The sequence below is a fragment of the Mastacembelus armatus genome, chromosome 14 (genome assembly GCF_900324485.2).
Source record: "Mastacembelus armatus chromosome 14, fMasArm1.2, whole genome shotgun sequence".
NCBI classification, from domain to species: Eukaryota; Metazoa; Chordata; class Actinopteri; order Synbranchiformes; family Mastacembelidae; genus Mastacembelus; species Mastacembelus armatus.
In genome coordinates, this window is record NC_046646.1 from 15,683,508 (window position 1) to 15,706,036 (window position 22,529).

Below are 22,529 nucleotides of genomic sequence, written 5' to 3' on the forward strand. Positions count from 1 at the left end.
TAATTTTTTAAATGTATTTTTACGTCTTTTGCCTTTATTTTGCTGTGGGTCATGAAGAAGCATACTGGAAACAAGATGGACCTGCAGCAGATGTTGGAAACCAGATTCAAATGCTAACGTCGTGCATGCTCATGTACACGGTGTAGCACTGGAACCAGTCAGTAAAGAAGGCGTCAAATGACGTGGCAATTTTAACTACATATGCTGCAAAATCCATCTAAGTATAAAATAACTGAAAAATAGAATTATATTGACACAAAAAGTTAAATCAAAGTCTAGATTTGACTTTTTTCTAAAAAAAATTCAAACCTCTGGTTGAAAGTAGGTGCTGTCAACGTAGATGTTTTTGTTTTCAAAATCGGGTATGATTATTCACAGTATAACTAAAATTAAGTAGAATATGAGCCTCAGAAGTCAAGGTTTATAAGATGACGGCAGCAACTTGGAAAACCTATAACAAATTTTTGTGACTTCACGGGAATTACGTTTGTCTTATTGAACTGAGATCATACGTGCGATTAATAAAGATTTTAGAATACAGACACCTACATTTGGTCACTATTCTGCCTTCTCTATAGATAAACTATAGCTTACTATAGATTGCTATTGACAAGAGCGAGCAGTAACAGAGGTTGAGGTCTGTGGTAATGGCCTGTGATTGAACACCTTGTGCTGAGGTCCCGCTGCTCTTTGCCTCATTAACTTTGGCAGGTCTTCTGTTCAGCACGCTGCATTGCAGGCCACAGTCAGGACACGTTTAACTGTCTCAACTACAATCCAAGACATACCAGCATTCAAAATGAATTAACAGAAGAATTGCAAGGACGTCTTCAAAGATTTTAGTTCCATGAATGAAGACCATGAATGGTTGATTTCCACTTGTACAGAAAGAGGTGTTTTAGAGGTTCATCTAAGGTTTTCAGAGTTTTCTGAAAGCAAAGGCTGAAAGCACAGACTATACAAACATGTCTGTGAGTGGCATCAACTTCAAGGGCTCGGAGAAATGTCCTGAAATCTGCTGGTTAGTTTTAGCGCTCATCACAAACTTGTCAGTTAGTTGGCCAAAATAACTAAATGCCATAAAAATGCAGTTTGATATAAAGAAAATCTTAAGGATTAACTTTGGGATCTTGTAAGACTTTCTCTAGAGATCTTAGAGCTTTTAGGTTGGTGGGTAGTTGTTTACCATGCTGCACATCAGAATCAGACAAAGTGCCTACCTCGATGGCCAGCCTCTACCCTGAAGCCATTTCTCTGTAGTGTGCCCATCCGGCCACTGTCACCTCCCATCGGGAAGTATTCCTCTCCATTACCGGCCTGTGTCCGTCCCCCACTTAAATAACACCAGCCCTGCCACTCCAAGGCCCATTAAGAGACTGCCAGCACTGCCGAGGCCACACACACAAACACAAACTGCCTGGGCCTTTATAAATAGATGGTGCAAGAAGGAGAGAGAGGCTGGTTGGATGAGGTAAATTATTCCAAAACAGCCAAACAGGACTGAGACTAAGAACCCCCCACCACTCCAGCTTTTCCAGCTCCTCCTTTCAGGTGTCACTTTGGGCTGACTCAATTTTACACTGTAATGGACCTCCTGGGTCAACTACTTTTCTCCCACCTTTCCTTTCTTTTTTATCTCTCCACTGCTCTCTTCATCTATCAGCAGCCGACAACACATTTACTCACTTTCCTCCAACATCCACACATTATCCCCTGTACTGACTGTATAGTTTGTACCAGTTAATTTTGGCTAACACTAATCAGAGTTCACAGAGTACAGTTTCCTACAGACAGACAAGAAGGGGAGATGATAGTGAGTAGCCTGTAGTTTTCCCACACAGACTGTGGAAAGTATGGCTGTAACATCTTCAATGTCACCTATAGACTATAGTGAAAGGAAGTTTCACAGCCTTAATTTTCCTGAGCTTTCACATATTATATACTTTACTGTTTGGTTACTTTCATAAAACATAGTTTAGTACATGAACAATATATTTCCATTTTATTTATTTTTTTTTTGTATTTGAATCAGTCCATGTTTGGCATTAAGAGTAGTCCACCAGTAGAGATGTGCTCATTTTTGTGTATTTACTGTAGTTTTCTGGTATTTAGACAGCAGCATGTTGTATCATTTCCTAGTGGTTTCTTCTTACCACCTTTGTTCTTTACTGGTGCAGTTTTGTGTTTGTGACATTATCTGTTGGCTCTGTGTGTTAATCACTTGGTTGTCTCATGTTGCTTTGAAAACACACCTATAAAAGCAGTGGCTGTCAGGTTTCTTTTAAAGTTGATACATGCATGCTGACACACATCATAAGGCGTTCAGCTCAATGTCACTAGACACTGTAACTGTTCTGATTTTCTTTTTCTAGGCTTTTTCATGTGGGGATTCTGCTTTTTATTCACCAGCTTTGTTTTCTGTGTGTGTATGTGAGTGTGTGCCTGTATCTGGGTTTCATATTTCCACTGTGTCCATGCCTCAGCACAGACCTGAGGTCAGAGGTCTGCTAACCTTTCACATACCAAACCTTTTTTCCCTCTAATTCTCTCAGTCACCCCTCCCCTCTTTTCTCATTGCCTCTGTCTCGTATTTTTCCTCTAAACCATTCAGGACATTTTCATTTTCTACCTCTCCAAACAACACTTGTTACTTTAATGTGACCACCAATAATTTGGTTTGAAGTGGCCTAGAAGACGTCTCCTGCTTATGCTAGCCCACAGAAAGAGACAGACCCAAGATGCAAAACAAACCAAGAAAGGGGGAGTGAGGTAGAGAGAGAAGTGAATAGGAGGCAGGCTTGTCAATCAAATGCACTTAAGTACCTGGTGTCCTAGAGGGATTCCTGAAGCAATCGACCCCAGTCAATAGCCTCTTTATTGATAAAAGCACAGAGGAAACGATGAGGCAGGGAAGGAAAGTAAAACACACTGGAGAAAACCTGCTAAGCACCAGCTACAGACATATTCTAGTTTCATTTACACAAACAAGCACACTTTGATCAACCTGATTGTTGAGAGATCCTTAGGAAGTCCATTGTTATATTCTGAACTAATTATCGAAGAAACAGAAAAAGCATTTTCACATAAATGAACTTTATTTCTTTTAGTATAAATACCAGCTGATATAACACAATTCCACATAACCAGTCACTGATAGATTTTTCCATTTGTTGTTATAGACACTTTTGGCTGCACATCTTTGGCCAGATTCCAGTGGTACATAAGAGGGGATTCAGTTAACTTCCCAGAGGAGGAATGATATCTAACATGGCTGTATACATTAAATACATATATATTGCCCTATTAGTGAGTCTAGAAAAATGTCAGTGGGTAACCAATACATTAGCAAGTCTGCTGATACTGATGAATGTAATTTATCTCACCTGTGGTGCTGACAGATTAGTGCCTCAGGATTCAAGATCAACAAGGATCTAATGAAAATTCTACAGTCCTGCAGACACATCTGCTTCGTTTCCTGTACAGCAGAAAATGAAACATGAACGGAACGTTTGTCAATATTTATTTCTCTCCTCTACATGCACCAAAAGTGGATCCCCCCCTCTCCACCTTGGTTTCCGCATCACCTCCCTCTTCTCCATTCTCAATCTACCATCTTTACCGGCTTTCCAGCGGTTCTATTCTATCCTTCCTCCTATGATCATCCTCTAGTGGTGCATCCTCCCTCTATCCCTGTTATTTTGCGTGTATAGAGCAGCAGAGACATTGATTGATCTGGCATGGAGGCTGTCATGGGCCCTCCTCCTCCTCCAGTAGTTATGAACATGAGGCGGGCTGCTCTTCATAGATTTTTAAATTAGTGTCAGCTTTGCTCCAAAGATGTGTTATTGACTGATGAAATAGAAACTGAGCTCCAAACACTCAGTCCTTCCCCAGAGTTTTCCCCAGCCTGGTAATTGAAAAAGTGTGAAGGGAGTGTGTTCAAGGGAGCGTGCAACTGTATGTGTGTGTTCCTGTGTTTGTGATTTTATGTGTTTGTGTGTTTGCAACTGTGTGCTCTTTATCTCTGCTGGAGAAAAATGCACACTGCTCGCTAGAGTCAAGATTCGATTGAAGTATTGCATAGGAGATCTTTATCTTACATGAGTATTCTGTGCACCTTTAATCCTATAAATACTGTACGCTCCATGTAAGTCTCTAAAGGCATAGTTAGTAACCCATAATATCTCTGACCCCATAACATCACACCAGAGTTAGGGTATCCTGGATTTTAATTGGTGTGTGCATATACAACCCTGGTTGTCACTTTGTTTTATTTATAATTGTGGCCATTATTCCTTTTAGTAAGTATGATTGATGTTAATTGCTATGACCTAAAAACACAACAGCCTCACTAAAAAGTTGCATGACACCATGCTTTCTAGTTGTCATCACTGACTCCTCTGTTGTTTTTCCTCCACAGGGTCGGACATGGCTATCTTTTGCCTGCTATGTGGGAAGCGTTTCCAGACCCAGACAGCACTGCAGCAGCACATGGAAGTCCATGCCGGTGTTCGCAGCTACATTTGCAGTGAATGCAACCGGACTTTCCCCAGCCATACTGCACTCAAACGTCACCTACGCTCACACACAGGTCAGTGGAAGCACTCACTACTCTCTTCACTATAGTGGTAATGTCATGATCTAAAATGATTTAGTTATTACCTTGAATGTCCATTAAAATATTCACTGAATTTTGGAGAATAAGTACTAAGTAGGAATGACCAGTACAAATAATCGTAGACCCAGCTCATAAAAATACTAAATTTACCATAGTTGCCAGTTAGTAATGAATTCTCCTTGGTCCAGTCTGTTTTACAGCAGTGCCTCAGGTGCACTAGTGCAATGCTGCAGCAGCATCTCAGATCAGGACATTACTCAACTCTGTAAACTATAATTTAAAAGGCATTTGAAATGAACTTGCATCACTAGTTGTTTCTGTCCCCAGAAAGGATTTGTCAGGAAAACTTTGTTTGTTTTATTGTGTTTGAAAGTTTTACTTTAGATATTTTAATTACAGTTTGAAAAGATTTAGGGCATTGTTGCATCATAAATTTTTAAGTCATGGCTTAGAAGAGCCAAAATCAGTGCCTTTTAATATTTTGATATGGCCTTCACATAAGGACTATCATTGTTAAAGACTCAGTATTATCATGCTATGTTATTATAACGTCTAATAGTAAGGTGAGATTACCATCTGCTCTGGGGTCCCAGACCCCCAGAGCAAGACCTTGGGTTCAATATGTGGCAAAACAGGATTTTGGTAAATTAATTAATTTTAGCTTTGTTTGACTTTATGGGAATGTGCTCTATTGAAACACAATGTCAGCCGCCTTAAGGTGTGATCTGCTTTATTACCTGATAACAAGTCCCTGTGGTGAAGAGAGTCTCTGTGTCAGCATTAAAACTTTCATTATTTTCTGATGATGATAATGATGATAATACACATTCCTAAATCCATTGGTGTTTAATATTTTGTGTTTAAAGTTTTCCCATGTAGATACCAAAAATCATAGATATTTCCTTTTTTAAACTGTTGAGGTTAAATTTTCATATTCGTTCTGAATTTCTGAATGAATAAAATGAAGATTTTTATTTTATTTTATTAGGAAGATTTGTTTCCTAATAAATGTACTTTTGTTTTTACATAGAACTATATTACCACGCCCCACCTTGGGGCGTTAAGATAAAAGAAGCAAAAAAACCTGGGAAAATCTAAAACTCTGATCCAAAACGACAGTTATCGTGGACAAATAAAGCTTATAGTATAATACATAATAAAAAAGCATGTTTTATTTTAGGATATGAGAAGGGATTATGTTATCCCTACCTAGTTACAGTTGCTTTAGCTAAGCTGAATACACAGCATTAATTCAGGTCAACAAAATGAATTAATTCTGCAGCACTCAGACAAAGCCTATTTACAGTGACTATAAATATATATATAATATATAGAATTTTTCTTCTTCTGTCTGCTGGTACAGTAATTCCCACATGTTGGCTCTCTACTGAGGCGAGGCCAGGATACCAACACATTGCTGCAAAGGAGCAGAGGTAGCCTGACGGATGTGGCTATTCAGACCGGGAAAAAAATGATACCATGATAGAATATGAACACATGGAAATGAATCCCATTTCACTGGCGAAGGGTGGATGCTTTTTTCTTTCCTCTCTCTCGCTCTCTCTCTCTCACCCAGCCGCCTGTCTGCGACCTTAAATAACAGTCTCACTGTCAGAGCCGATTTAGCTCACGGGCTCATGGATAAATATTTGAAACGAAAGGCAGTGAGATGAGAGCAGTCGGCCCTATTTACAAGTCAGGCGAATACACCATTAGTGTGTGATGGTGGTACGGGCTGAGGATTTGGGGTGGGGGGCGTACAGAGCTGCTTGTGCTGCCTGTACAGTAGCGATGCACACATCTGCTCCGTCTACCAGACATTGGCGAGGACACGAGCAGCGTCTCTGATCCACCTGCCCACCCGGGCAATGCAAATGTCACCTCAGCTCGTCTCTGGAGCGGCAGATGAGACTTTGGAGCCTCGTGCCACTTTAAACCTCATCCCACTGTGGGCGTCTGTTAAATCACAATGAGCCAGCCGTGAAAGCAATCGTTTAAATATGATGTGGAGCCTTTTGTCAGGGGATTATAAAGTCAGCAACTCACACTGCCATCATCGGCGCCAGAAATAGGTCCTAATTTACCCTGCAAAAAAAAAAAAAGTAGAGGCATGGTGTTCCTCTACATTTACACTTTGATGTTAATAATCTCATTCACACTTTGCTGGGTAACAAGGCAAAAATAGTGCATTAAAAACAGCTAGAGCTAGACAGCAAAGAGAATCAGCTTTATAAGTTTACCTACATGTTGCCTTATTTGTTGATGCAGAGAACTGCTGCATTGCCATCATCTACTGTCCATGTCAAGTTCTCCATGTCAAAAGTCCTGTTAACAGTGTAGGTTTAGTTTCATATGTGGGAAAGACACAATGAAGTCAAGGATTATTCAGCCAAGATTTTTGCATTTGTCTTTACTCAGCAGAGCAGTAACCATTAGTGGTTTGTTTTCTAAATATATTAAAATATGTCTTTATAGGAGTCTAGAAACTCTAAATTACATATTTTGGGGCATCTTTAGCTCAAAAACATGGAAAGGAGCAGACAGTATATTTTCCAACCTTGAACATCGTCTCATAATCTTCTCTTCAACCTGTGTACAGCACCAACCAGTTCCACCACTCAGGGGTTAGGGCTGCCTGAATGTACTTATAGCCTGCGATACAAAACCCAGGACACCAGATGTCTGTTCTTGCTGCTGATCATATTGCTGTGGGTGATAATAAATTAATTAAAGTGATAATTAAAGTGTACTCAGATGAGCCTATCGACAATTTTGTTTAGATCTCGTCTCATCTCGATTACGAATGATAGCTGGACACAAAGAGGGCAGTGGTTTGAGAGACTTTGAGTAAACTGAACCCATCTCCGAACAATTGTAGTAACTGAAAAGAGTCTATACCACACTGCCTAATATTAATCCTGATTTAGTTTTTTTTCAGGCACCTGTTGAACCACATCCTTGTTGTCAGAGTTTTCACCCTCTTTCATTCACACTTATTCTAAAAATGTCTTGCCAGGCTGGACCTCAGGCAGCCTTTGTTGCATGAAGTAATTAGGAATAAACACTGCAGCTGAATAGTTGTTCCTGTTATATTACCGTAGTAATGGCATTTCAGTGTTGGACTTTACTTTAGTTGGTATTGTTAATGGAGTTTAATGAACAAGGTGCCTTTGTTTCAGTGCGTACAGTAGTGCACAAATGCTTAGGCAGGCACGCACTCGTCCAACGAGGGAAAAAAAAAAAATCACTTTTTCTCACAGGTATTTTTCCCAAGAAATAAGAGACAGTTTTGGCAAGAATTCCCCATAAATACCAAGATTTCAGTTCTGAGTATTCAATGTTAGTGTTAATGGACAGATTGTGGCAGCTCATCTACCATAGAAAGCTTTCTCCATATAGCTTGGTTATTGGTTGAATCACCATTATGTTGTATCAACTCACAACAGAAAGCAACAAAGGCACTTTTATGGACGTTCATTACATATGCTTCATTTTACCTGTCTGCTGGCTTATCTTTTGAAAGCAGCCTTGCTGGTGTGGGCTGTGACACTGGATCACCATTTAAGACAAGGGGGAAGAAAACAGATTTAATGTATTTATTTCAGCATCTTAATCTGCCCATCTCTCCTTCTCTTGCTCACAATGTGTCTCTTCTTCTTCTTATTTACCCACATCCACCTGCAGTGTCTATATTACTTATAGGTTAAACCCATGTTGCCGCTTTTTGTTCATATTCATGTATCTTTGCTGCATGTATGTATACATGTATGTACGTATAGGATATGTTTGCTATATTTTTAAGCCCACATGCCCAAATAACCCAATGTGGGCTTATAACAGAAGCAGTCATAGCAGCTGTGCTGTTCCCCTTCCCTAACACCACACACTCAGACACACATTCTGTCTTTACAGGCCTTCATTAATATTCCGTTGTTGTGCACTGTCTGTGTGTGTGTGTTTTTTTTTTTTTTTTTTTTTTTTTTTTTAAACTCAGAGCCAATTTGCTGTCTGCTCTAGCGGGGTGTTTTGTGTTCGCAGCTGTATTTGATAGTGGTACAGCCGGGGGGGGGGGCAAAAAGAGAGAGAGAGGACTGGATTGAATTTAGAGAGGGAGAGAATGAGCCAGCTCTGGTCCTGGCAGTGATGGAGCCTGGTTATTTACAGCCTCTTACTGTATATAATGAACACGCCCTGGGTGCCCATGGGCACAGGAGCCCTCAGCAGGCCTTTAGGGTGTCAAAGAAGATGATGGGGAGGTGGGGGCGTAAATATAGAGAGGGTTGGGGGGTGGGTCAGGAGACGCAGGTGGTGATGCTTGGGGGCACCCAAGGGTCCACTCACCATGCTGTGGTTCCACCTCACTGTGCTGAGTCCTCATCTGTGGCCTCCCTGCCATGTGGTCACACCAGAGAGAAAAAGAAAGGGAGGGAAAAGGGAAGAAAGAGCTGAGAGAGGAGAGAGGAAGTAATAGTGGCAGATTTGGGATGGACAGAGGACACGTCCCCATTAATCTCCTGTCCCCATGAGAATATCCTGACAAAATGAAGTCCTGTCTGGCCCTTTACATCCTCACAATGTGATTATAGAATTGTATCTGATTTATTTAAAGCTCTGCAGTACAAGTTTGTACTTTGGCGTCCCCGAGTGGCTAGAGGGTAACATGCATGATAGGCATCCCTGGCACATTTAGGTTGCCAGACCTGGGCAGCAAGCAAAGCACATTTACACCAATCTGTTATTTTCTGTCCCAGCTGATGCCAGATATTGTATCACATCTGTACTCTGTTTTAATACATGAATGTACAGTATCTATTGCCAACAGGAAAGAGAAAATCAGGTTATTATCTGTTTTCTGTTTATTGTATATAAGCAGCCAGTGGACAGGACTTGAACTTGAGCCCCAGACTACAGCATCTGTTTTTTAGGCTTAATTACATAGTGTAGTAGTTGTTGTGTCATTGTCTTTTTTGGCATTGTTAGGTTAAATGAATAAAACAAGAGGTGATGGACGGGAGTCTGACATAAAAATATTTAAACTGAATATTTAATATTGTAAAATTGACCATAATTATCAGTCATAAAGAAAAAAAAAAGTTTTAAGTTTTAATTAAAACTACAAATGCTGAGAAGGTTGAGCATCCATACTACTGAAAGGCTAAATGGAGTATAAACCAACTCAGGTCTTGAGAACATCTGTAAAGAAACACAGATCCTATGTTCATATTTTTTTTCATTTTTGTTTTCCAGCCTGCAGAAGTCATTTTCAGAGCATTGTGAAATGAAAGAAAAATGGCATCACTAATCTACAGTGTACATATTTTGAAGTAAATGGTAGAGTCGTTTAAGCATATCTGTGTTGTGTTTGACAGCACGCTCTTTTCTCCTAACTCAAGATTTTTGATAATGTTTTCCAACAGCAGACATTCACACAGCAACAAGACATTAAGCATAAATAACCCTCCATAGGCCTCCACTGTGTATTAGCATCCCACTCGCTGGTCTGATCGGAGGCCCTAATTAAAGGCAGGTGAATCTAAGCTCAATTATTATTCTTGCAGTGTTGTGCGAGCTCACCAAGCTCTGTGATGGATTGTGATCTCTGCTGTGGTTGAAACGCCAGAAAGAGCACAATGTCTTACAGCGGGAGCCACTGATAACTTCATGCAGACAAATAAAGACTGTCACTTTTATTGATTTTTACCCAGCCCCCACTGCCACCACCATATACACCCACATCTCCAGCTCCATTCCTGCCTCAGTTTAAGCCCCCCCCCATCCTTCCATCCCCATCAAAGCTTCCCTTTAATGGCAAGACGTTCAACATCACAAGGCATCGGAAACGTTTTCTTCATGATAGTATAGCACACCCAAAATGTGATCAGCATTTAAAGAGTATCCATCTTTCATTCCTATTTCATCCCTCTTTCTGTCCTTTCTCTCTTTCCTCCTAAATAATCCAAATAAAGGCATATAATACTGTATATGCAGAGATAACGTGTTAAATAAAATATGCAGGATGAAAGCGAAATTGTCTCTTAACAGCAGGGCAGCGGCAGCAGCACATAACGAGAAATGCAATTTATTCTCTGGCACGTTGCTGCTCGGACAGGCAGATAATGAAAGGCATAGGTCATTGATGGTGACTTAAACCTGCAGTGGTGGAGTGAAATACATTAATAAATATCCACACCATTACTTGGATGGAGAGTGTAACACTGGGGGGAGGGGGTGGCCAAATGATGCAAGGAGCAGCCCCTCATCAAACACAGGAATACAATTAGACTTTGGACTACTGGTGAAGGCCTCTTGCAAATCATAATATCCCTGATCATTGACATCTGAATATCCATTACAGCTCCCCTGTGGGGACTTGTGCTCTAGCGGCCTGAGCAGAATGAGACGCCTGTTGTCGTTTTCATTTTAAAAGGCACACAAACTGTAAATCCACTGCCAGCCTGGTGTCTGAAATAAAAGCTAAAGTCTCAGGATGGAAATATGGTGCTCTGTAAATTAAAAGTGTGGGAACAGGTTTACCCTCTGTGAAAGGGTTAGAAATAGAATAGAAACACATGGTATGCTTACAATAAATAAATACAGTGCAAGTAAAGTTAGGGAGAGACAGACAGGAATGTATATTTGACTATAACCAATTTTCCAGTTTTTGTTTGTCCCCTGTTTGTCTCATTTAACCATGAGCAAAATATTGCGTTATAACTATTTTTTAAAAATACCTACACAGTCTTCTCATACGAAAAAGATGTGCGTTGGGTTTTAACCAGTTTATTGTTGAAAGTTGGAGAGCTAAACCTGTGAAAATGATTGTACAACCTTGATTCCTGCCATCTCATTGGATACTTGCCACAAAATATATTTTTTACTTTTGAGACCTTGCCTGTTGCTTGTTTAATCACTTAAATATATGTTTAGGTTTTTCTGGAAAGTAACCTCTTGTGGAATAACTGTTGTGTCTCAGAAGCAAAGGCAGAAGTAGCATGACGTTGTTATGGCATTGGAAAACCTCTTAACCTTTGTGTTCAGCCAGAACAGCAAACGCATATAAAGTGAATGGAAGGACATAAGTAGACCCAAATTTGTGCCGGGAGGCGTGAACAATAAAACAGTCTTTGTCTTTGTCTTTGTCAGTTTCTGTTGCTTAAACTTAACAAATCCGTCAGTTTGAGCTGCTAGTACAATCAAAATATGAATGACATCCTCTTCCAATTTGTTCATTTTGTACACAAGTGAAAAAAACAGAAAAAGATTAACAACGCATACATGAATTACCCTGACTTAGACCAGTGTGTCAGCACCAACATCCTTTTTCTGACTTTTCTACAATATTCACGTCCAAAAAGGGAGGAGACTGCTTGCCACAAGTGTTTTTGACATGCATTGGCAACAGCCATCTTGTACAATTTCTCGCCTAGAGGACGTGGAGAAAATGGCGTGTTTGTTGTTGGATTCAAAACATATATATCAAAGGATAATACATTCTATCATGACAAACTGGGCTCATTATTGTAGGTTTGCCACATCAGTCAGGTTATCCATTAGTGCATTGTGAGACAGGGACTGCACGGTCAATAATAGATCTCATGGCCAGTGAACAGCCATGACAGGCTACAATTATTAAAGGCTTTACACAAAGCAAAACAACAGTGCAGGTGATTTGTAGAGAGACAAAAGATGGTTTAAATTTGTCTGTTGGTATTACAGCCTTTAAGACTATATGCATTAAAGCAGTAACATTTGTTGTTCTGGCAGTGTGCATAAACACACCAAAATAACCAGGCAACACATTCGAGTGTTTTTACTCGGATGGTGTCACATGTTTAACTATTGTCTTTGTGCACAACAACTGAACATAAAATCAAAGATTTTTCTTTGACAGAGTACGTTTCCCATAACTTCAGTTCAAGTTTTAACAATATTCGTATTAGTTATTTTTTATAATGTGCAGTAGCATCGTGTTTCTGATCTTCATACTGTACTGCCCCTCAGTCCATACGCAAACTCAGGAAGTGTTGCATTTTTGCCTTTTCACAACAAATGAAGTAAACTTGGCCTTCTCTTCCCACATTTCAGCAGGGGACCACCCATTCGAGTGCGAGTTCTGCGGGAGCTGCTTCCGAGACGAAAGTACACTGAAAGGCCACAAACGCATCCACACTGGGGAGAAGCCCTATGAATGTAACGGCTGTGGGAAGAAGTTCAGCCTCAAGCACCAGCTGGAAACCCACTACCGTGTGCACACAGGTACCATGATCAAAATTAGTCCAAGTAAGAAAGAGGATGTTTGAAGAGGAAGACATGCTGGCAAAGTGATGTGCTAGAACTAGTTCTCCATTCACAGTTGTTTATCCTTCTGCCCAGAACATCTTGCTCAGTATTTGTGGCCCTTTCTGTGGAACTATTTCTGGGTTTAGTTTAAACATTAGTGTGTATATGTTGGGGTTTTTTTTATTAAATTTTTTAAATCCCAAATTTGTCTTAAAATGCAGCATTGGTCAAGACTACTAATATTATGAACACTTTAAAACTGTAGCTAGAAGAGGTGTTCTTCTACTTCTCCTAATTTGATATGAGTGCAACATTATATCTTATTTCCCCCTTATAATATTACTGTGTTAACATATTAATGTAGCATATAGAGCCTGTTAAAGGCCTCTGTTGTAGGAAATCCAAGTTGCAAGGAACAGACCAGACCAGATGAATATCTCTGTTGCTGCGATACAGTAGATGAATGTCTCAGAAGACTTTGTATTGATCCCAGTATATTTAGAGCCCCATAAAGATGTTGACACAGTGATAAGCTGGCTGCCCTGGAGAATGAGTGCATGCTACGTACCAGATTGAGTAAGGATACCATGAGTGCTCACCAGGATGGCATACAGCCAAGGCTTTATGCTTCCTCACCATCTTTTTTTGTCAAACACACACACACACACACACAAACACACACACACACACACACACACACACAGCAGCAGCAGCACCCTCCCATCTCCCATTCAATAAGCCAGCTGTTAAGCCACACTATCAAGGCAGCCTGTCCAATAATTGGCTCCCCCCAACCCCGTCCACCCTTTCCCCTTTTGTGTGGGGGAGGGGGGCTTTGAGTTAAGCCGAAGAGCAACAGCAGATAACAAGAGCAAGTGACAAGCTCACAGTCAAAGGCCACCTCACACAAAAAGGAGCTGCTTGATGAATCATCGACACTGGCAACCTAACCTCCCCGCCTCCTTCTCTCCACACATCCAAAATGCCAATGGCGGATCAATATCCGGGCCCCATTTGCAATTCATTATTAGCTGGTTATTTGGGGCGATCCTATTTACAGTCTGGTTATCAATATCATCAACATTATGCAGATGTCCACAAAGCATCAGAAAATCACATGACAACCTGTTATGCTCTATTTATGCTCATTGGCCAAATAGTGCTGTAAACCAGCCCTTGCAGAGGTCAAGGTTAACCAGGGCACCAAAAGAGCAGAGACATGAAGCCAGTTTCTTTTTGCCAGCACACATGTGCGAGGCTCCAGCTGAAAGGTGACAGCGAGCGCTGGGCCAGATCACTTCCGACAGCTCATTTCAAATGCCATTGGTAAAGGTCAGCATTTACATGTCTAATTTGCGTCTGTCGGCTTGAGCGCTGGTGGATTATTCCCTGCCATCACTCAAATCATTAGCACATTTAGGATGGCTGCTGTTGCTGAATTGCAATGTGCCTCTTGAATATAGCAGCCCCCACAGCAAGTAAGCAGTGCTGCACTTTGATTTATGACACTTTCCAGAGTTGTCCATGACAGGAGCTGTATTTTATGTAATGTACCAGAGATTTGTTGATTAGACTGATTATTAAATGAAATACCAGGCATTTAAATAGGACATATTCTCTAAATCTGCTACCTCTTCATCTAAATATTATAAGCTCATTTTTATTTCACTTACATTTAGGGTGTTTTGGGTGTTACACTTAAGGAAAATCTGCAGTTTTTTCCATCATTTATATTGATTATGATAACATATCCAGCAAAGCTCAGAACACTGGGATTACTACAGTTTTACAGGGTGAGAAACACAAGCATTACCTGGCTTCAGAACCATACAAGCTTTTTCTAAGGCTTTGACCTCTTCTATTGATGTTTTCAAGGTCAAGATCCAACACGAGTTCGTTCAGTAGTAGTATATATAAAACTGATAAAATTCTGTTTGTATATATGTAATCTAATGTTAAAAATAAGAATAGCAGCCACCAAACAGCAAAACCATTTTCAACATACCTTCATGACCACATTCAGTTGTTGCACATACAGCTAAATTTTTCAGTCTGCTGTTGCATGGCATGATGTGGGGGAAAAAACACTTTGCACAGTTTCAAATTTCAGTGGAGTCTTTTCAATACAGGCAGTAACAGCACCTGATAATGGCTGAACAACAAAGCTTTATATCCCCTCAACCACAAACATAATTAGCAGATCATTTGTTATCTACTACAGGGATATTTTAATAGACCTGACTGGCACTGCTTTGACACTGTCTCTCAGAGGTGAAGAAACTCCACTACTGTATATGTATGCTTTTATTGTTTGTGTTAGAGGAAGAAAAATTATCTGAGGTAACTGTAATGACTTTAAACAGTAATGTGGCTTACTGCTGCACACTGCTGTTCAGGAGGTGATTTGGATTTCACTCCTACATTTTGACTTGTCACTTATTTTGTGCACAGTCTAATTATCATAACAACACAAGGATTTTACAGGCTAACAGGCTGAAATCTGTGGTTTCTAAATTAGTGGTGATGGTTTTTTTCTCCAGAAGTCCTGACAGAGATTTTTCATCTCTCACACAACAGGTTTCATATGCTGTAGTCTTAGCTGGCAAGAGACAGCACTTTGCCATTGAAGGATAATTTGGTTTGATTACAACATGGGTCCTATTGTAGTTTTGTCCAACATTCAGTAATAATGGTATTGTCACTGAGTTAAATGGTGAGACTACTAAAAGGAAGTGTGAAGAGGCAAGAAATAGAAGCAGTCAGATAATTAGACAGGTTTAAAACAAAGAATAAAGCAAAAATGTTCAGTTCACACTGTGAGCAGAATTTACCTATGCAATTTGGGATTTCTGAGTCAAAAGTAAGCTGTATTAACCGGGACATCTCACAGACTAATACAGCTTTTCTTTCTCTTTTCATTGATTTCTGTAACAAATGCATTTACTTCACATAGTGGTTGTCTTCAACCCCACACTCTCATCCTTAGGTGAGAAGCCATTTGAGTGCAAGCTGTGCCACCAGCGATCCAGGGATTACTCCGCCATGATCAAGCACCTGCGCACCCACAATGGCGCCTCGCCCTACCAATGCACCATCTGCCTGGAGTACTGCCCCAGCCTGTCAGCCATGCAGAAGCACATGAAAGGCCACAAGCCTGAAGACATCCCTCCAGACTGGCGCATAGAGAAGACCTACCTGTACCTCTGCTATGTCTGAGACCAGAAGAGTGAAGAGAGGGAGGGTACATGTGAGGGTGGAGATGGGGTTGAGAGGTAAGGGGAGCAGCAGATAGGAAGTATGGAGCTGTGGAGGAATGTTGGAGATTGAAGAATGTCAACGGTGACAGACTCAAAAGTAAGAGGGTTTGTTTTGTTTTTTGTTTTGTTTTGTTGTTTTGGTTTTTTTTTTTTTCATGCAAAGGCGGTAATGACCGATGGGGTAAAAGGCATGGTGATGGTGGGACCAAAGTGCTAAGAAGAGGAAGACTTGGACATGGAGACAGTTAGTTTCTCCACCATTGTTCGGATTCACCGGGTCATTCACTACATCTGCAATTGTTATTGTTTCAGGTCATTTCATGCAGCACCATAAAGCGAGTAGGCTGCAAGGAAGTGACTTTTGGATGCTGCTGCCACAGTAGTGAGGAAAGCAGATTCTCAAGGGCTATCTCAACCTGCACATCTGTGCCGTCAGGAACCAAATCTTTCACTCCATTTGTTAAAGTTAATCTTTCCAAAAAGTGGGAAGAATTTGTTGGTATTTTACCGTCTTCAGTCATCGTTATTAGAATCTCATGAAGAATATGTGACAATGGTCATTAGTTTAGGCCCCAGTTATTTACGTTATGGTCAATCTCAAATATTTAGAAGATGCTGGCTTTAAGAAGCCAAAATTCTTCACTAATAGGCTGCAAACCTTTATGTTTCTGGAAGTAATGAACCAGAATAAAGTTATCTTGGAGGACTGAGACATGCCAAATGAACAGAGTTAAAGAAATAAACGCTCCAGAGTTTGAATGAACTGCTTTGAAAATGCCCCTAAGACTTACCTTCTTAAATGGGAAATGTATCTAGTTTGTCACCTCCAATCACTTCTGCCTGAAGAGTAGGCAACGATCTATCCAGTTTTCACAGACGTCTGCCAGTTAACCTGTTTATACCTGAGATCTCAGTGGTGGCAGTAAGATAGCCCGTGAGAATCAGCAGCGGTGCCAGTAGGCATGTGCAGTAGATGAAGCAGTTGAATTGGATGGTTGAGAGCACTAAAATACTGCAAACCAAGCACCCATTTGGTTGTAAGTGGGGAAGATGCTAGTGCTGCGTCTAGTTGGATGTCTCCCAGTTCTCTCAGTATTTTCCTGGCTCTTCATCTGCGTGAAATAAGGGCTGGAGAAGGTTGTATCGCCACTGGCCCACCATGGTTCTTCTCAGAGAGCCAAAGGCTGACTTTTCATATTCAATTTTTTTTTTTTTTTTTTAGCTCTGCATCATAGTTTATTATGGCTTGATTGCACAGGTTAAAAAATTACGACAACAGTCTCTGTTTGATGTGTGCAAGGTATATATGTTTTGTTAACTCAATAGCTCGCTATTACAGTACAACACAATAAATCCAGCCTATTCACCTCGTCAGCAATAGATAACTGGACTGCTTTCATCCATGTACATTTAACCAGATGTCTATCATTATCATACACTAATAACAAAATACAGAAACTGACACATAAACAGATCTGTCCATTCACCACAGTGACGGAAACTAAAATGGGACAAGGCTGCTTTCTGTGAGGGTCCTGTGACTTTGACTGCTAGTAGTGAATGTTGAAAAAGTGCTGGGAATGCCTTAGCTGCACACATTAACATTGTCAACGGAGGTGTGACAGGTCGAAGACTGTTATATGGCAACAGAACATGCATGTGAGCAACTGAAAGCCAGGTTTGCGAAAGGCTGTATCACATACTGTAGCAGGTTAATGCTGTCTTTCATTCAGCGTCAGAAACTTATAATTCCATTGTTGGAGGTTGTAATTACTCTTGAAAGATTTTCTCCATCCATCATCAACCAGTGTAAATGCTATGCTAAATTAATAAGTGTAATTATTCACCACTTGGTGTTTTAATAGAGTGGAATGATCTGATAAAAGGGCTGAAACAGATCACTTAGTGGTGCCATGAGGGTCACAGTATGTGATCTCTTTCAGGCAGGGCCCCTGAAGCCCCAGATTTTTGTTTGGAGAATAGGCATCCAGTGTAACAGAAATACAGCAGAAATATAAGGACCTGCAGTTATATTTCAGATATTGCATTTAAATAGTTCTTATTCTCAAATATATTTGCACTGAAATTACCGCCAGGGTTTTAAGAAAATATTATTCAATGTGTACTCTACTGTTTGTATTAGATATGTGTGTACACCATGGCATAGAGACAGGGAGAAAAGGGGGCTATCAGCCTAATGTTAAAATTAGTATTAGCATTTACAATGTATGTTGCATAGGTTAAGTATCTTTTCGAAAAAAGAAAAACATCCGTCTTGCTCTAAAAATTTTGAATGCGGTTCAAACTAAAAGTCTATTTTTGTTGAGCGAGAGCTAGGAATTTCTGACTGAAATGCAGCATTTAACCTGTGTGGCATAGACAGCCACAGGTATTAAGGTTGAACCTATTAGGCTTTAAGAACATCATTGCACGTGACAGCGTTAACTGGGTGATCACATATCCAAAGGGCCGGTGGAAAAGGGGGAAATCACTGATTGGACGAGACATGGCCCAGCAGTTTAAGGGGCAACCAGTAAGATGATAGAATAAATCAACTCTTTCTCTGTGGTTTTGTCCCTGCGCATCGTCTCTCTCGTCTCCTGTTATTGTTGTTTTTGTTGTTATTGACCTTGAGTTTGATCTCAACACATCGTACTTGAATTACCTCGTTTTGTGACCTCATGTTGCTTGTGTATTTTAATTTCCCTTTTGTTTCATTTGTACACTTTTTTTTGTGGTCAAGCATATGATGGAAAGATGCATTGCACAATATGATAAAGCAATGTATGCATAGAAAAATTAAGTGCCACGGTGACGAGATTTGTTTGTTTTTCTAATGTTGTTGTTTTTCTTTGTGCATTATTTGTTACCAAACTTGGTATTATTAACCCTGCTTGTTAAAGAGCCGGAAGGTTTGGTCATTTGTTATAAAAGCTACCTCTAAGTTGTTTTCTTCTTTTTTTGTACTTTTTTTTTTGTTGTTTTTTGTTTTGGCAAAGCACATTTTTGTTTTCCATTATTTCATCATTGCTACTTCATCTCATGCTATTTTTTTTTTTTTTCAAAAGTTGGTTTATGATTGTTAAAATGTATATAAAAGGATGAGATAACAAAAGTAGAGGATGATAGGATGAGAAAAGTCATTCAAATGGATGTTTATTCTTCTCTTATAGTCTCCCCCAGCACCTCCAACCGCAGAACAGCAGAGAAAAAAAGCAATTTTGAAGCCTTAAGTAATGAGTAAGAGGGATGCGGCAGATAAGAGGAAGTACTATTGCTTTTTAAGAGGGTTTAAAAGCAAGAATTTAAACTTGAACATATGTGAACAGAATAGTAGTTTTGTAATGTGAAAAAAGAGGTTTCATCAAAAACGCTTAACTGCCTGGGACAGGTCATATTTCCAGTGATGCAGAGTGCGTTGGACAATTGGAACTGCAAGTGGTAATCAAAAAAGAAAAACCAGAAGGTTAAAAACAGAGATTCTCTCAGCTGATGAGCTCTCTTGAGAAATGAGTGTATTCCTGAACAAGAGCCAACAAAGGCAATTTGATATATAAAAATTGTGATATTTTTGTATTCAGTGTCAGTCCTTTTTCCATTTGTGGAGGGTTACAGCAGGGCACAAATATTTGTATTTTTTTTTTTTTTTACCTGTTATTTTCTCTCTCTGGGTGTGACTCATTTTTGCCTTGCTCCTCTTTGATATTGTTGGACAAAAAAAAAAAAAAAAAAAACGTGTGAACATAATGTAATAATAAGTGTTGCTTTCTGGATGTCAATTGCATTGTAGGTGAAGGACTAAATCTATCCGCCACAACTTTTACGAGTGTGTCTGTATGTGACAAAGTTTAAAAAAAAAAAAAGATGTTAAAATACGGGACGGCAGGAGAACACTGCCAAACCGACCAATTAGTACTTGTCATTCACAATTTTTCAATCAAACTTGATTGTCAACATATTTTTTGTTTTGTTTTTGTACTTGAAAAAAAAGAAGGGATGGCATGTCCCGTGGTGTCTTGCCATTTTATTCTCAAACACTGTGAGCTGAGGGGACTTTTTCACCCTCGTATAATATCCACCGACTATAATATACCCAGTCACGGCTCAGTCTGAACCACCACAATGCAAGACCTGTTCAGTCACATTATTCCTATCATCGTCCTCTGAATGTTTTCTACTTTTTTGTGCGGGGGAAAGTGTGTGTGTAAAAGAGTCTGTAACTGTGTGTGCGTGTGTGTGTGTGCGCGTGTGTGTGCGCGCGTATTAGTGGAAAAATGCACTAATCAGATCAAATACAAAATAAAATGATATTCTATGCCACTTTTTTCTCTATGTTGGAAAAAAATATATATATACATTGGCATTGATATAGTTCTTCCCTCAGTGTTCCTCCGATGTTTCTGTACTATCTTTGTGCCTAAAAATGGAAATTGTTCAACAAAAATATCCATCTATATCTGCTTAGTTTCTGTATTTTCAGAAGAAAATAAAAATGGTGTCTCCAGCACCCTAGGGATGTCATGACGCTCAAAAATGACCTGATTTTTCTTTTTCTTTTATTTTCTTAATCCTGAATAGAGCAGGGCGTCTTTTTCAAGGACTGCAATAAACCCTTAATGCTATTGAAATAGCAACTGGGATTCTGCATTCACTACTTTTCTTAGGCCGTACTCTGTGATTGGCAACCAAAAGAATTTATTTAGCGACACAAAAAGCATGAGGAAAAAATGTACTGGAATTCAGATGGCTACAGTGGCAAGATAAGTCCGGTATTACCTTTGGGACAAAATCTGCTCCATGAATTTTTTTTTTTTTTTTTTTTCTCATGAACAAATTAAGCCCTAGTCGTCTTCTCCACTCAGACTGTCCGTTCAATTTTTTTCTCTTTTTTGTCAGCAACAGGTTTGTTGGCAAGTTTATATTGCTCTTGAAAAAAATAAAACTAAAATAATGAAAACCTCCATTTTGGTAGGTCGGCACTAGGGTATTCCCCTTCTGCTTTGCTCCATTTTTAAAGTACTTTTTCTTTTCTACAAAATGCATTTAGAAGGGGATGTGTAAAATTTGTCTGAGGAATCATGGCATCCCTGGAGCTGGCACTCTGTGTTTTGGTGTGGTGTTTCTAGAACAAAGTAGCCATTTCATGCAGTGTTGCAGTGCATGTGCCATCGAGGTCTAGACTAAAAACTGTTTGAGTAACAAAGCACCAAGACATTGTATTTTTTATATTAGCACTGAGGACCAATTGCCCTGTCGGACCAAGCATAACAAAGCTTTTTATGTAACAAAGCTTTTCTCTCTCTCTGTCTTTCCCTGGCTTGTCTGTGCTATTTCTCTCCTCCATTGTTGTGACAGCACAAGTGCCAGTCAAGTTGCTCTGTATTAAGAAAATAGTGTTTTTATTATTATTTGAATTGTTATAGTTTTTGTCTACCTCAGCACCTAATCTTAGCCTAATCTTAGAAGGTGCCCAATTATTATTTTTATTTTCTTTATTTTCTCTTATTGTTGTCAGTTGTATTTTTTTTTTTTTTTTGAAATTTGCATTAGAGCTTTGCAAAGGTCCTTTGTCTTTTCCAGCGACAACGTGCTATTTTTTTCTGTGGCAGTGCGTTTCCTGTTGAACTGTGCCACCAATCTATAGCCACCATCTGTTGATATAGCAGTTGTTCTTTTTAGTTTCTTTCCATGTAGAATCAGACACATCTCTTTGTAACATTTCAGTGTTCTCTGATGGAGTGTGAAAAAAAAATAAAAAGGAAAAATAAAAGATTTAATGCTGCAGGTTCTCTTCTCCATGTTGTCACTAAAGTCAATGTTGTGCCTTTGATAGTGAAGATATAAATAAAATTTTCTTTTTTTTACATCCTACTAACCGTAGATTGTTTTTTGTAGTGAATTATTTTGTATTTTTATTTATGAGTCTCATAATAAAAATCAAATCATGATGTTCAGTTGTATACTTTCAATCTGCAGTTAGAAAAAATAAAAAATGGACTTCATGTTGTCTGTCTTAGCCCTCTTTCTGCCTCACTATTTGTTTCCTGAAAAGAAGGTGGCAGTAGGATCTAACAGGGTAATAATTTTCTAACTCCGTGTGTGAGCTGCTCTTTAATATTGCAGCACGTTTGCTACAACTTCAGTAATCTACTTGTTTTATTTTGTAATTGTGGATTACTAATCCTTGTTTCAGTCAAGTGCAACTAAATGGCTTCAGCGGAATTAAATCAAACTTCTATAGGCACATGATGTATTTTGTAACCCATATACAAAGTTGCATTACAGTTTCTCCATGCATTTTGCAAAGATAAAAAACACATACTTCCTAGTATTCCCTAGGACTGTCATATTAATCTGTATATTAATCTAAATAT

At 39.5% G+C, this 22,529-nt stretch overlaps 1 protein-coding gene across 2 annotated transcripts in view; it reads left to right on the forward strand.

Annotated features, from left to right (window-relative positions):
* zbtb16a (zinc finger and BTB domain containing 16a) overlaps positions 1-21,927 on the forward strand; it is a 129,322-nt gene extending 107,395 nt beyond the window's left edge. The window contains exons 5-8 of one of the 2 annotated variants that reach the window (XR_003296993.2): positions 4,421-4,591; positions 12,704-12,874; positions 15,885-16,170; positions 16,319-21,927. Coding sequence is in view for 1 of the 2 variants with exons in the window: in XM_026328211.2 (XP_026183996.1) it covers positions 4,421-4,591; positions 12,704-12,874; positions 15,885-16,114 (572 nt within the window). In the remaining variant the exon portion in view is untranslated. Of the gene's footprint in view, positions 1-4,420; positions 4,592-12,703; positions 12,875-15,884 lie in introns of both variants that reach the window. The other variant, XM_026328211.2, reaches the window with a different exon arrangement.
* Positions 21,928-22,529: the final 602 nt, after the last annotated feature.